A 15,016-nucleotide genomic window follows, 5' to 3' on the forward strand; every position below is an offset into this window, starting at 1 on the left:
GCCACCAGGTTGGTCTGACAGGACCTGCCTCTAATGAACCCATGTTGGTTGCCTGTAAACATAATCTCCCCTGCTGGTCCCTCGCAGATGTGCTCATGGATAATTTTCTCGAAGAGCTTCCCCAGGACCAAGATAAGACTATAGTTTCCTGGGTCCTCCTTCCTCCCTTTTTTGAAAATGGGGACCACACTGGCCCTTTTCCAGTCCTCTGGCAGCTCACCAGAGCACCATGATTGTTCGTAAAGGCATGCCAGGGGTCCCGCAAAGACCTCTGCTAATTCCCTCAGCACTCTAGGGTGGAGATTGTCAGGACCTGCTGATTTGAATACGTCTAGTCCCACCAGAAGTTCCCTGACTAGGTCCTCAGTGACCCTGGGCCTGGCTGTGCCTCCCCTGGGTCTGTCTGGGATCCCGGTGGGGGGGGTGACCCGGTCCCTGCTTAGAAAAATGGAGGCAAAGAAATTGTTAAAGAGATTAGCTTTGTCGTCTGGTGTGACCACCAGATTTCCTAGCGTGTCCTGCAGAGGCCCCACATTGCCTGGTACCTTCTTTTTACTCGATATGTAGTTAAAAAAGGACTTCTTGTTATCCTTGATCCAGGTTGCTAATCCCAGTTCTGTCTCCACTTTAGCCTTCCTAACAGCCCCCCCTACAATCTCGAGCAATGGAAGTATAATCCTCCTTGGTGATGGCCCCTCCCTTCCATTGGGTGTACACCTCCTTTTTAGCTTTGAGACGTTCCTGGATGCTTTTGGTGAGCCATGAGGGCTTTTGAGCACGCTTGCCCCCTTTGATCCACATTGGGATTGTCACCCTTTGGGCTTGGAGGATCATTATACTTCAGTAAGAAGTATATTTGGTATAATCTTGCAACCCTTACTCGTATAAACATCTGGACTTCAACATCTGTGTTCTTTGGTTACTTTGCAGTTGAACTTTTGAGCAAAATCTTGGATTAGGATAGGCAGCATGAATTCAGTTTGCAGTAATGTGAAATGTATACTATAATATACTATGAGAGTCTAAGGGCCCTGTTTAACAGGGACTCACCCCTGCTACAGGCAGAAAGCAGGAGCAGTGTTGCAAGAGGCAGGCCAGGGGAATGCAATAGAAAGTTGAGTGGCAGGCCTCTGAGCAGTTCATGAAGGGAATGAGAGCCCGTGTGGTGGATTTGGGATTGGCAGCACCTGGGCCCTGTTTTTGCAAAGGGCTAGGGCAGAGGACCAGAGGCAGAGGAGTCAAGGGCCGCATAAGCCCTAGCACAGGGGTAGGAATAGGGTCTCTACCTTTTCAAAAGAGGAAGGTGGGACACATGCCCCACCCCGCCCCAGCTGCCGGCATGGCTGGACCAGACTCAAGCGGAGTGGAGATGGGGGCAGATGTGGGCTGCCTGCTGCAGCCTTGGGGCTCCCTGCCCTGCTGACTTTCCCCTGGGAGCCCCACACTGGTTGTGCACCTCTTGCCTGCCCAGCAGCAGCAGGGGGAACAACTCTGCAGGGCAGGGAGCCCCAAGCCCACAGCAGGCAGCCCACATCTACCCCTTCCCCACACACAAATCTGCCGGGGGGGGGACATGTCCACCATCCGCTGGAAGAGCCACCTGTGGCCCTGTCCTGCTCCTTGTCCTGGCCCCATGCACCACCCTGGCTGGGCAGTACCGCCAGCCCCTGACCCCCCTCCCTCCCTCACCATGGGGGCCTTGATCTGCTCTCCATGCTTCCCAGCTGTATTTCCTGGCCATGTGCATGTGTGCAGGCATGCACATGCATGCAGCACCCCTTGCATCCTGTTCCTGGCAGCCCTTTGTAGCCTGGAATGCTGTGAATCTGGGAAAAATGCTGTCTTGGAGTCATGCAGCTCAGGACTGGCTGCTATATAGATATAGTGGGGTTTCATTTTAATCACGGAAAAATGTGGTTTTGGGGTTACTTTTTTTAAAACCAAAAATTGTTTTTTTTTTAATCAGAGAAAACCAGGATCCCTGCTCATCAGCCTCTGTTAGGTCTTTGTTTGCCCCTATATAAGGACACTTGCTGGCAGTTGCTACTGGCTACTATTGCAGCATATTTTCCCACTGTTATTAATGCTGCATTTCCACCCCTTTTTTTGAGAGCCTAGCTATATGGATCTGAATGGATAATTCAGTCTCCTTGTACATCACTCCTTTATCTCGTTACTGAGAATGCCATGAAAAGATGGGGGTAAACTTTCAAACATGGCTTCTGATGTTTCTTTCTTATTAAAAATACCTTTGCATAGCTTTAGGTACATTATCCTAAAACTATTTGGGGTTATTAATTTATTTCCTTGGAACTGGACTAGTAATCATCTTTGCATGGAGGATTGAAACCACTTTCTTTTGAATGGCCTAAAAGATCTCAGAAAGTAATGACCTGGTTTTATGAATGTTGATCTGAATAGGAATGGGTGATGTAAGAGGTGAAAGCTTTGAATCTAATTTCTTTCATATTAAAAAAAGCTTGCTTTTAATTTCAGTAATAAGATAGTGTAAATTAAGGTAATCCGTCCTATGGTTTGCTGTCCTCCTCCTTGCTATGAGTAGAAGGCTGGTCTGCTGGCACACATCATACAGGAGAGAAAGCATAAATAGATTGCAGGACAGCTAATTGTCACTGTATATTCCATGGTCATGCATCTCAATTAAGCAAATAAGAATTTTGAGCCAGCACCGAATGCAAGCCAGTAAAAGAATCTGAACTTTTTAAACTGGTTACTGCATCCTTTGGGATACCTTTTGTATAAGCATGAACCTTTGATCACCTAAATATTGCAACATTTAAGGGGATTTGATATTGACAAGATAAAGAAAACTGTTTTGTGTTGCCTTTTTTGGTGAAGAATGGTCTTTGTGGTGTCTGAGTAGAAAAGGTGACCAAACGCTCAGCCCACATGCCAGACCAATGCAGAACACGAGAGCAGGTCATGTTCAGCGTGTGAAGAGCTCATGATCATGATGCTGACCAGCTCGTGATCAGACAGCCTTAACGAACCAGGAGCTGCAGGAGAAGCATGGCTGCCTGGCCAGCAGACACACTCTCTTAACTGTAAATCAGCAGCCTCCTCTGATTGGCTGAGGAGTTTATAAAAGGGACAGCGCGTTAAAGCGCAGGGTCCCGGGTTCCACACAGGCCCTCGGATAGGACTGATCACCCTGTCCAGGAATCCGTGTCCCCATGGCCGAATAGTCATACAAATAGTCATACTAATAGTCACACTCTGGCTATTATTTCACCAAATAGTGAGCTCTCCATCCGCACGTACATCGGAAAAAGCAATTGCTATCTCCTACCTGTCATCTTTAACTACTGCTTCACCACTGTCGTTTTGTTGTGTAACCACTGTTGAAATCTTACTGTAAGTAAACGTTAAGTACAATTTTACTATCTTCCAACTGAGTCAGTGTCCCTTTCATCCCCGGCCTGTCCGTAAGGCGGGTTGGTCATCTACCCGCCCCCCGGTTCAACTGGTAAACCGCCTGGTGAGTGCTGTGGTTACTAACATGTGGGTATGTGTTCTCTGTCTCTTCTCCACCCGCCTTAGTGCCTTTTTTCTAGGCCACACACAGCTTTTTTCAGTATAAAGATTAAATCCATGTTCCAAGTCCTGCAAGATGCTCTTGCTTGGATCGTTTTTATTTGAGTAACCTTTACGTGAGTAGCCCACTTGTGACGCTTATGTTAATAAGCCTTCAGCAGATCATGTCCTTTAGCCAGACTACCTTAAAGATTATTTCTTCTTTTAGATGTAAATGAGGATCAGAATGAACTGAGTATTCCCATTACCAGAGGTATGATGGTTTGATTCAGACCTATAAAATACAGAGGCTTTTTTGATTAAAAACTTCCAGAGGGCAAGGCAGAGCTCCAGGGAATAACAGTACTATCTTGCCTGTACCCTAGATACTTGCCCAATCTGAATTTTAAATTTATGTGGAAAAAGACTTTATTAATAAAAGCACTGTGGTTAAAACTTTGGAAGCACAAAATGCTAGTATAGGGAACAGAACAGCAGGTTGTCAGAATCCCTTCTGTCTGCCTAATTACACTGATCCTGTACTTAAAACTCTGCATATTGTCCTTATACTGATGTTTCTGTCAAGTTAAAAGTCATCATGGTTTCCTGGAAGAAGTGGAAAGCATGAAACCACTGACCAACTCTGCACTGTGCTATTTATATATCTATCACAGTTTGGTCAATCATGGAAAAAAATTCTGGAGAAAACTAGCCACACAACAGTGAGTACAGGCTGTATTGCAACAACACAATACACAGCAGCCATCTACAGGCCCTGGTGCAATCAGCTGAGTATCACCCCTTAATACAGGGAGAGAATTTATTTCCCTCTCATTAATTTTCTCTCTCTCTTTGTAAAATGGTCACAAAAATTAATGAGTTTGACATAAATGACACAGTGTAAATTGCATGAGAGCAGGTTTATAACTCAAATACAAAACAGTTTTTCTTCTCTTCCTCCTAAGAGGATAGGATTTCTATGGGAGTAGCTGTACCAATACTCACTCCATATTTGGGAGAGCAGTAAGATTGCCTTCAGGGAGAATAGCTGTTCTTAGAACCATTTTCATTGCACTAAGATTAGTCACTAGTCCTTTGGGAACTCTGTTTCTCCAAATAATCCAACACAGAGAAAACAGAAAAGAACTGATTTAACAACAAATGTCATTAGAGGCCTGGTTTAGGTGAGTTTTTTGTGCCCAAGCAGTAACAATTTGAAGATGTGCTGTTTTAATGATAGTTAAATCTCACTGAAACAACAAATAGGCCACATGCAGACATGCAGGGGCAGGATGTTTGTGGTGTCACAAACTGCACACAGAAAACATTAAAACGTGCTCCGTGCTGCAAATTTGCAGTACGTGGCCAAAATTTGCTACCAGGATTTCTGGTAGCAAAAATCCCCCAAAACAAAAACAACCTCCTCCTCCCCAAACCACCCAGAAGAAAAAGCAGCGCAACACATACATAACAAGCATGCATCAGTACGCACAGAGGATAGGCTGTCCAGAGCAATGCTCTGGCTGCTGTCCAGGCCTCCATGCTGCCCGACCTGTGCCCCTGCTGCTCCAGGCCACCAGGTAAGACTGCTGGGACCAGCATCAGTGTTGACCCTAGCATCTAGCTCTCCCTGGTTGAAGAGCTAGGAGGAGCTGGGCAAGGGCAGTTTGCCTGCTGCAGGACAATTTGTCTTGCAGCAAAGCTCACACGTAGGGACGTGCATTGTGGAAATTTATGCCGCTGCAAGCACATGCCCCTGCATGTCTGGAAGTGGCCATAGAGTCCATTAAATGCAGATGCTGTACTAATTGCCTTATGCTTATCTTAAGCCAAGTTGCTTTTTGCAAGTGAATGAAAGTTTTCAGTTCTTATTGTATACCAGTTCATTAGGATGAATATTTATATGACTCAGAAATCCTCTCTCCTGGGACAGACAGACACCCCTGTCTAATACCATGAAACATTCAGTCAACAAGGGTAAGATCAGCCAGAAACATGGGATTTTGGCATAGTTTAGACACCTAAATCCAAAACTGAAATCCTTAACATACCTGCCAGTAATGTTCCCTATGCACCTGAATTTCTGCCCATATCTGGAATTGCCAGTATTTTGCTTGGTCTGAGCAGTTTGGTGTCCATCTCATGCCTAATCCCATTTGGGATTCTCCATTTGTATTTCCATTCTGAGGACCAGAGGTATTTCTCCTCCAGAATCCCTGGATGGTGAACTCTATAACCCCCTTCAGGAATGAGATGTCCTGATGTCATGTTCAAGAACTGCATAGAGAATCAAAGTAATTCCTGATATGTTATGTGACAATTAGCTAAATATCAATAATCAGTACAAATAAACTGCTAAACTTGGTTTTACAAGCACAGGCCAGAACAAGCTGCATTAGTAGGTACAATGTCTATTATGCTGAGGATCAGTCTCTACTACAGCATAGCGTAGAGCAGTGGCACCCAACCCACAGCTCACAGGGTGACATATTGCTGATACTGCTCATGACTGCAGGGATTATAAAGTTAAAACCAAGGTCAACAGGGAAAGTAAGATACAATTTTGCCTGTGGCATGTTATTTGCTTGGTATTGTTGTCCATGGGCCAATGAAGGTTCGATACCACTCAGGGTTGCCAACCCCCCAATTTTCTTTTTTTTTACTGACAATCTGCAAACTTTTTACTGACAGCCAACCTTTTGAACTGACATACGTTTTATGTATTGTTTTCTGCCAGGCCCTGGATGGCAGTAAGAAGGGCTGAGTTCAAATTTAGAAGTTTAACACTTGGGTGCCTCGAGTCCCACACAGAAACACAGGAAAATACATTTTAACTGAGTGTTCTGAAGTGAACAAAACTCTACTCACAAGCAATGTTCAACTAAAACAGGGTTTATTACGGGGGGTGGGGGGGGGGGAAAGGGATAAACGCATGACCTTGGAGAAAACCTTAGCCATTAATCATTAAGTGAAACTCAAATAATTAATAATCTCAGTCAGCAAACCAAACATGGGGAGCTACCACCTAGCTCACTTTTCTGGAAGGGAGGCTCACCCATGGCTGCTGTCTGGGGGTTCTACCACCTGTGCTAGCCAAAAGTAACCCGCAAACAGCAGGATCTAGACCCTGCCTACCTTTGTGGTGAGCAGCTGTTATAGCAGGCAATGGCAGACAGGATGCAGCAGCAGTATGTGGCTACCAAAAGGATGAGACCACGAAGCCTCGTACTCCCTATAGGGCACCAAGTTGCGTTCCAGCTCAGGGTGCAGACAGAAGTGACAATTTTCGTCCAATCTGGCCAGAGAAAGCAGTTTCAGCTGTGACCAAATACAAATGCATGGCTGCAAACAACTTCAAAAATGGCCTATCAAGTGAAAATCTGACCCCTCATTGCATGAGGTATCAGATGAAGGCATTTAAAAATACAGTGTCTTTTGTAACTTGTGTCTGCAGAGCTCCCAGGCTGTCACTGTTTTCAGAATGGGAAGAGGGAAAGGGAGTGGAGGAAGTTCAGTTTGGGGTGGTTTCAGCCCCCCCCCCGAGGGTGGGGCAGGTGTATTGTAGCTCCCCAGAGGGGAGGGGGAGCTCCAATTCACCCACCCCACCCTTCAGCACCAGCTGGGGAGCCCCAAGAACAAGCTCCCTTTGCTGCCTTTCGTCCCTCCCATTATGACAACAGTGAGCACTGGCAGAGAGCCATGGCCATTGTTGTGGGAACCTGGCAGCAGGCTCCCAGCCCACAGCTAGATTTCCCTTCCCCTGGAGCCAACAATGAACTTCTCTTTGGTCCTGGGGTAATGGCAGAAAAGGCTCTGAGTTACAGCTGGGAGCTGCACTTCTGTCTGCACTGTGAAACACAAGGTGGCACTGCTCTGCTCTGTCCATAACACTTGCATCCAGCCTCATTCTGATGGCACATCTTCAATCAAGTTAATGATTTTGAAACTTTTTTTTTAGAAATGGCTCAATTTTATCTAATGGATTTTACAGACTAGGATTTAAAGCCTTTTTTTTTTTAATGGACTATCCATAAATTTAGACAGCGGCAGCCCTGATCCCACTACTGCAGAGACACCCAAGCTAGCTCTACATGAACCAGCCAGGATACCCCCAACAGTGGCAGCGGCACAGCCCCAGCAGTTCGGAGCATGCCCCAGGCTGGTTTACTGTGTCAGGAAGGGTCATTCCTAGTGTTGCCAGGTGTACGCTAATCATCCTACTTGTACCCTAACTCCAACTCTTGTACCATGTATGATTGATAATGGTAAAAGCGTTCAAAAGGTACGATCATTTTTGAGGCAGTTAACTGATACAGCATATAGAAAATACAAGTCACTCTCCAGTTTGCCGTCAGCACTTTCTTATGCTGGCTTGCGTCGAAATAAAAGACAAGCTTCAACTTTGGTGACCCAGTTGTCACTCACTCACCGGAGAGTCGGTGAGCAACAGAAAGTCAATAAGAGACTTATTTGCATGGGCACAGTCGTTTTTCAGCAAATATGATAATTTTGGGCTTCCAATAGGATCGTTTTATATTTAAGACCTGGCACACTGGTGGCTCCGGTCTCAACGTAAGGGGGCCGCCCAGGGTTGAAGTCCCACGCCGTCTCCTGGGGGGGCAGCCCGGGGGCTCAGCCCCTCAAGCCCGCCTATTTTGAGCGCTGGCGCAGGCTGCTTGCTGCAGGCCTTCTGCCCGTACCACACCGACGTCCTGCCCGGGAAGAGGCGGTGGCGGGCGGGTCTGTGGCCGCGGGGCTGGCCCGGGAGCCTTGCAGAGACAACGCGGGCTGAGGAAGTGGCCGTGCGCTGCGCCCCTGGCGGCCGCGCGGGGACGCACAAGCTCTCCGGCCCGGCTGGGGGGCGGGGGTGACGGCACAGCAGGGCCGGGCTGACGTCAGTTCTCTCGGAACTCCGTCGCGCATGACGCGAGCGCTCGAGAACCCCGCCCCCCTTCGTTGTCGCGCAGCAGCCGTAAAGCGCCTGGCAGACGCATGTGCCTCTCTTCTCCTGCTGTTGCCAGGCTGGGGCCGGCATGGGGAAGCGGCGGGGGGGCGGCCCGGCGTTAGCCGGCCTCAGCAAACGGCAGAAGAGGCACCTCCGCGACTTCGGGGAGCAGCACCCGGTCCGCGACGCGTGAGTGGGACCCACCCGTGGGTTTAGTGCGTCATCGGCACTAGCAGTGACGTCAGTCTGCAATCCCCCTTTCCCCCCGGGCAGCGGCCGGCGCCCTTCCAGCAGCCTGGCTGGGGCGAGGCGGGCACAGCAACTCCAGGCCAAGTCGTCCGGCTCCATAGCCATGGACCTACTCGCTACCACTGCCCTGGTGCTGCCGGGTCTTGCTCGCCCTGCCTGGGTCAGGCTCCCAACAGCCGGGGGGTAGACATGAGGTCATGCCCATCAGAGGTCATCTCCCTGCGGTGGGCATCAGGTTATTTCCCTGGGGACTGGTTATGAATACTGGAGCATTCACTGGTAGCAGTTATGTGTGAGAGGGAGATCCAGAAAAATCAGAAAAAAAGGCTGAGAAGTGCTCTAGGAACTCTTCTCTTGAGAAGGAAAACGATTGGGTTTCGAGGGCTGTTGCTACCATCTATTATGGACAGTGGTAGTGATCAAGTTTCACAACACAAAATTCAAGACGTTTCTAATAATTTCACTTTTCGTTCTTGCGTATCTGACAGTACAGAAGTGCTAAAGCCAACCTCTTCCTTCTCATGAGACAGATGTAGAAATGATATTGGTTGACTGGTTTATAGTAAGATTTGTTGACAGTGGTTTTATGTAGAGTTTAGGTTGTGGGTTGGGGTAGGGATGATCCTGCCTCAGGCAGGGGTTTGGCCTGGTTGACATCTGGAGGTCCCTCAAAGCCTGACTTTTCTATCGTTTTCCTGTGCTGCCATCATATGATGCCTGGTCACCTGAACCAATTGGCCCAAACCTGTCATTCACAGTCACTATTGGGGCCTTCTCTTGAATGGCTCACTTCACCCCTGGCACAGCTTCAGCCTCCAAACTTGGTTTTAGTTGCAGGGAGACTGAGGGCCTTCTTGCGTGGTAATTTTGGGTGGCTCCTGGAGCTCATAACCCCTGGATTGTCTGCACATTAACACCTGAAACTTGTTTTAAGCACTCGTTATTATGGCTCAAAGTTATACCACTCTAGGGCAGCAATTCCCAAGCTGTAGTATGCAGACAGCCCTGTCGGTGGTATGTGTTAATGGATTTATCATAATTACTTTATGACAAAAATATGCTGGTGATACTTAAGATTGAACTGAAAAATTTTCTGGTGGTACTTACGGTTGTATCATTTTACATTAGTGGTGCCCAATCTGTCAGTTTGAGAACCACTGGTGTTATCTCTGATCCATGTTACCCAGCTCCTGTTTCGCTATGGTATAGCCACTCTACCCTCGCCTTCTGGCTTGGATAAAGCTTACTGTCCTCCTACCCTTTCCAGTATCTCAGATCCCTGCTCACTATCCCTACTGCCCCCACCGCTGTGCTCACTTGTGGCTGCCCTTGCTCTGTCTTTCCTAGTAGAGAAGGGTTAACCTACCTGCCCAACCAGTGCAGCAGCTCAGCTGCAGGGATAGCCTGGCAGGTTAACCCTTCCCTACCTGCTCCCCTGGGACAGACATCTGGGCAGCTACAAGTAGGCAGGGGGAAACTGGGGGGCAGGGGGCAAGTCTGTAATGGGAGAGGAGATTCTTTTTTTCTAGTCCTCCAGGCCCCTGCTGGCCTAAATACGTGACGGCTCCAAAATTGAGCTAGCACTAACCCATCAACATTTCTGCCGCTCACGGTGTAAGGTATAACAAAGTCCTTACATTCTTTTGGATAATATAGATTACTCCCTTTTCCCTAGCACTCATTGAAAGCTGAAATTGATTTCTGTTTATTTCTTCAGGGTTTCTGGAAGAGAAGTCACTCAAATTTGTGAACTGGTAACATACTCTAATTGTTTTTCATATTCTCCTTTTGTATTGCTGTTATACAAATTATACAGATATAATGAAAACTGTCAGACAGGATGAAGTTATTTTAGCTCTCAGGGTAAATTGCAGATAAAAACCTCGTTCCAGAATTTTTCAGTTGTGTTAAAAGCAGCTAGGGAACATGGAAGAAAATGTTTAAAATCAAACAAAAACAAAGTTTGCAGTCCAAGACTTACAGCTGTGTATGAAGTCAAGAGAGCCAGGCAGTGACACTGAATGGAAACTGCCCAAGCTTAGTGTTTTAATATCTTGCATTTCATTCAGCAATAATGATGACCAATCCATTAGACTTCTAAACTTGAGTGTTAAAAATAAATGAGTTATACAAACCTCAGGACATTCCTTTCACTTTACCTTGGTGACCGTTGCCCATTATAGAATCATAGAAAATTAGGGTCGGGAGGGACTTCAGAAGGTCATCCCCAACTAGATCATTCCATCCGGGGCTTTATCAAGCTGGGCCTTAAAAAACCCCAAGGATGGAGATTCCACAGCCTCGCTAGGTAGCTCTTTCCAGTGCTTCACCACCCTCCTAGTGAGAGAGTTTTTCCTAATATCCAACTTAAATTTCCCTTGCTGCAACTTGAGACCATTGTTCTTTGTTCTGCCATCTGCCACCAGCGAGAACAGTCTAGCTTCATCCTCTTTGAAACCCCCCTTCAGGTAGTTGAAGGCTGCTATTAAATTCCCTCTCAGTCTTCTCTTCTCCAGACTAAATAAGCCCAGTTCCCTCAGCCTCTCCTCAGAAATCATGTACCCCAGCATCCTAACCATTTCTGTTGCCCTCCATTGGGCTCTTCCAACTTGTCCACATCCTTTTTGTAGTTGGAGATCCAAAACTGGACACAATACTCCAGATGTGGCCTGACCAGTGCAGAATAGAGGAAAATAATTACTTCTCTTCATCTGCTGGCAACGCTTCTACTAATGCATCCCAGTATACTGTTAGCCTTCTTGACAACAAGGGCATGCTTGACTTCTATCCAGCTTCTTGTCCTGTGTAAACCCCAGGTCCTCTTCTGCAGAGCTGTTGCTTAGCTAGTTGGTCCCAAGCCTGTACTGGTGCATGGGATTCTTCCGTCCTAAGTGCAAGACTTTGCACTTGTCCTTGTTGAACCCCTTGAGATTTCTTTTGGCCCAATCCTCCAGTTTGTCAAGGTTCCTCTGAATCCTAGCCCTGCCCTCCAGTGTATCTCCTACTCCCCCCAACTTGGTGACATCCGCAAGATTATGGGGTAAAAAAAATTATTTTCATTCTTCACTAAATTATATTTCACCTCTCAGTGAAGACCTACAGCAATCCTCATTTTTCTTACCCTGGTCTGTAGCACTTAATTTTCTTTTTTGGTTGTGGGGGGTGGTGGTTAGTTTTTTTGATCAGGAGGAATCCTTGCTCTCATCACTTTTCAAATGGACGAGATGACTTCAAAACTTTGAGGGGAAAAATAAGTTGCTCTTCTAGTTTCTCTTGGCAACACACTAGGATCTGGCTCTGAGTCAGTGTCTTCTGGTTGTGAAGTAGACTAAACTAGAGCAGGTTTCTATTCATGCTCCCTCTGTGTGCTTCTTTTTTGTATATCAGTTTAGTGGAATTTGTTGCCTGTGTAGACTGCAGACATTCTCATCTTCTCCCTGACCATGGGTTAGATTGATAGGGTCAAATCTCTGCAAGTTCACTGAGATAAAACATTTCAGGATTAGATGCTCCTAGAGTCAGTATTTAAAAGCCCAGTGACAAGAGTTCACTGTTGAGATATTGGTGTCTAAATGTGCAAACTCTTCTATTCCTAGACAATTTTCGTGTTCTGATCTGGGCAGATTGTCCTTTTGTACTGTGCACAGACTTCCTTTACAGGAAGGTTTCCTAACAAGAGTTCATTTAATATGAACCTCATGAACAGAGTCAAAAAGAAAGCAATATTGTACCAATATCTGTTGCCAGTGTTTCTTGCTTACAGTAGTGCTTTGTTTCTAGAGTTGCATTTTTCAGAACTCTTAACTTCTCTGAATTTCATTCCAGCGCTTACATGGTACTGATTGCACTTGGAGAAGGGGAATTACATTTGCAGAAGTACTTGGGGGAGAGAGCCACACAATTTATAGTAAAATTAATGGGATTTTTGTAGTTAAATACGCTAGGATGCTTTTAGAATTTTTTTTGGCGGGGGGTGGGGGGGTCTGTCTTAGTTCGTTGAACTTCAGAGATGCAATGAAACTATACTAGTCTGTTCAAAAGTAGAACTGGAAAGCAAGACTTAAAATGGGAGATGCTGGGTTAAATATGCACATTAAGTGAAGATGCTGTCACTATGCTTATATGTACTTTCTGTAAGCCTGTGGGCTTTTAGGAGCATGGTAAATGACCAGTGTTTTGTGTTTTAGCCTGAGAATTCTGATCAATCGAGTTCAGAGAGTGATGCAGAGAATGAACCAGAACGTGTCTCAGAGTATCACAAGCTTCTGGCCTTGTTAAAAACTGTTCCGGGTGCTGAAGAGGAGGAGGAGGAGGAGGATGAAGATGAGTCTGAAGAAGGTGATGAAAGTGAGGCAGAAACAAACAGTGAAGGGCCTCAAGAAGTTGGAGGTACAGATGAAGAAGATGATGAGAGTGATGTGCTGGGCCAGGAAGAAGGTAGTTTTATTTTTTTCAGATTTATTAGTGATGTTTGAATCATAAAGTACAAACAGACTGTGATACTGGATCCTAGAGCAGCTGGGCTCTCTGCTGGGTTTCTTGTTAGAGGTGCATTTGCTTTGGGCGCGACTGTGGAGCTTGAGATGAAAGTAGTTACCACGTCTTCTGTGCCTCGACTTTCCTGTGGCAACAACTATTAGATGCATGCAGTTGTTGAGACACAACTCTCTTGTACCCTGGCAAGTAGCCAGCCTTTCCTGACCTCCCATCCAGGGAATCCTCATGCTGTTGGATTCTGTTACACATGGGCAGTCTGGAGGCTCTAAACTATGCTTTCCCCCATGGCATGATCTGCCATAGAAGATGGGGCAGGATTTACCTGTTAGAGAAAATACTACTTTCTGCTTTGCAAGGAGACAGTTGTATTTATGAGGTCAGCAAAGAATCCTGGCAAAGAGGTGTCAGCTTTATGCAGCTTTTACCCATTTAAAATAATGTGTCTGTTTTGCAGATGGGTATTCTGGTTGCCAAAGGTATTATTTTAAAATAATCCTGAAGGCAACACAATATGCTGCATGTCACATTTGGCATGTGAGGTGACAGAAGGTAACACATGAACCTTCTGTTCTTTGCTCAGAATGGAGTGCTTGAGTACTTGGAAAAATATAAGTACAAAGCTGAACTAGTGTTAAAATCTAAGCAGTAAGAGTCAGGTAACTGTACAGAACATTTCTCCTAGGAGAACCTAACCTATTTCTATCTCCAATAAGTCACAGCTAAAGACGCAATAAAGCAGGCAGTTGGCCAGGAGCAAGCTGATGAAACGGATAACTCTGGTGACCCAAAACATGGAGCAATTGAGGAGTTCACTGATGTGAAACATGAATCTGAATTTAGCCTGGAAACCAATTTCATGGAAGAAGAGAGTGGAGATTACAGTGCAGCTGAAAGAGAGAGCAGCTCTTCTCGAGAGGTTTCTGAAGGTAAAATTTGGTGTGTGCGTGCACGTGTGTGTATTCAATGAGCTGTCCCCAAAGCAGGTTCTTCTGTTTGCAGTCTTAATGTGCATAACAGTTTCTCTATATTTATATAGCTTACTCCTTGGGGCATTTGAATTCTTGTGGTACCTTATACGGTTTGTACTCAGCCAGTTACATAAGTTATAGTTGAAGCTAATGTGGATGTACATCTTTTAATTCAGTCTTGGGAGTATCTTTTTCTTTTCGTACTTGCACACAGCACTCCAGTAACAGTGCTCTGTGCATAACACTTGTTAGGATTCATTGATTTTTCTTTTTTTTAAAAAAAACATCCAGCCTTGGTGTAGAACCCGGGTTGTTGGTGTTGAAAAATCTACCACATTCCTTTATAACTTTTTTTTCTTGTGATTAATAATAGGGCTGTGCAACATTTTGCTGGCAGTTTCATTTTGATGCTGTTTCGACTCATTTCGAGCTCAAAACGAAACGGAGAGCTTTGAAACAGCCTTGAAACGAAATGAGGCAAGTCGAAACATTTCAAAGCTCAAGCTGGGCTTGCCTGCAAGGAAACACAAACTAAAGTGAGGAGAGGGAAGGGAAAGTGGTGGGGAAGGAGTGCTCTCATTATTGACTGTGTAGCTGCCCAGTGACTGCCATCTTTCCCTGAGGTCTCTCCCAATCCCAGTGCTTTGGGGGAGAGATTGAAAAACTGCATAAAAGGCAGCATTGTTTGAACTGCCCTGCTTTTTGCCTTGGGGTCAGTTGAGTGAGGGCGCACCTTAGCGTGCGTGCGTGCGTACACACACACACACACACACACACACACACACACACACAACCACACACACAGTGACCCCCCCCCATCTCA

The 15,016-nt window shown here is 46.0% G+C and overlaps 1 protein-coding gene across 4 annotated transcripts in view; it reads left to right on the forward strand.

Moving 5' to 3' along the window:
- The first annotated feature begins 8,445 nt into the window (after positions 1 to 8,445).
- The window catches only part of UTP25 (UTP25, small subunit processor component), a 36,030-nt gene continuing 29,459 nt past the window's right edge, over positions 8,446 to 15,016 (forward strand). For 2 of the 4 annotated variants that reach the window (XM_006027972.3, XM_025209309.1), the window contains exons 1-4: positions 8,447 to 8,668; positions 10,446 to 10,482; positions 12,916 to 13,165; positions 13,939 to 14,151. In XM_006027972.3, coding sequence (XP_006028034.1) covers positions 8,568 to 8,668; positions 10,446 to 10,482; positions 12,916 to 13,165; positions 13,939 to 14,151 — 601 coding nt within the window. In that variant the 5' untranslated portion in view covers positions 8,447 to 8,567. Of the gene's footprint in view, positions 8,669 to 8,728; positions 8,953 to 10,445; positions 10,483 to 12,915; positions 13,166 to 13,938; positions 14,152 to 15,016 lie in introns of those variants that run through there. The other 2 variants (XM_025209307.1, XM_025209308.1) reach the window with 2 other exon arrangements.

The sequence above is a fragment of the Alligator sinensis genome, unplaced genomic scaffold (assembly GCF_000455745.1).
Source record: "Alligator sinensis unplaced genomic scaffold, ASM45574v1 scaffold633_1, whole genome shotgun sequence".
In the NCBI taxonomy this organism is placed as follows: domain Eukaryota; kingdom Metazoa; phylum Chordata; order Crocodylia; family Alligatoridae; genus Alligator; species Alligator sinensis.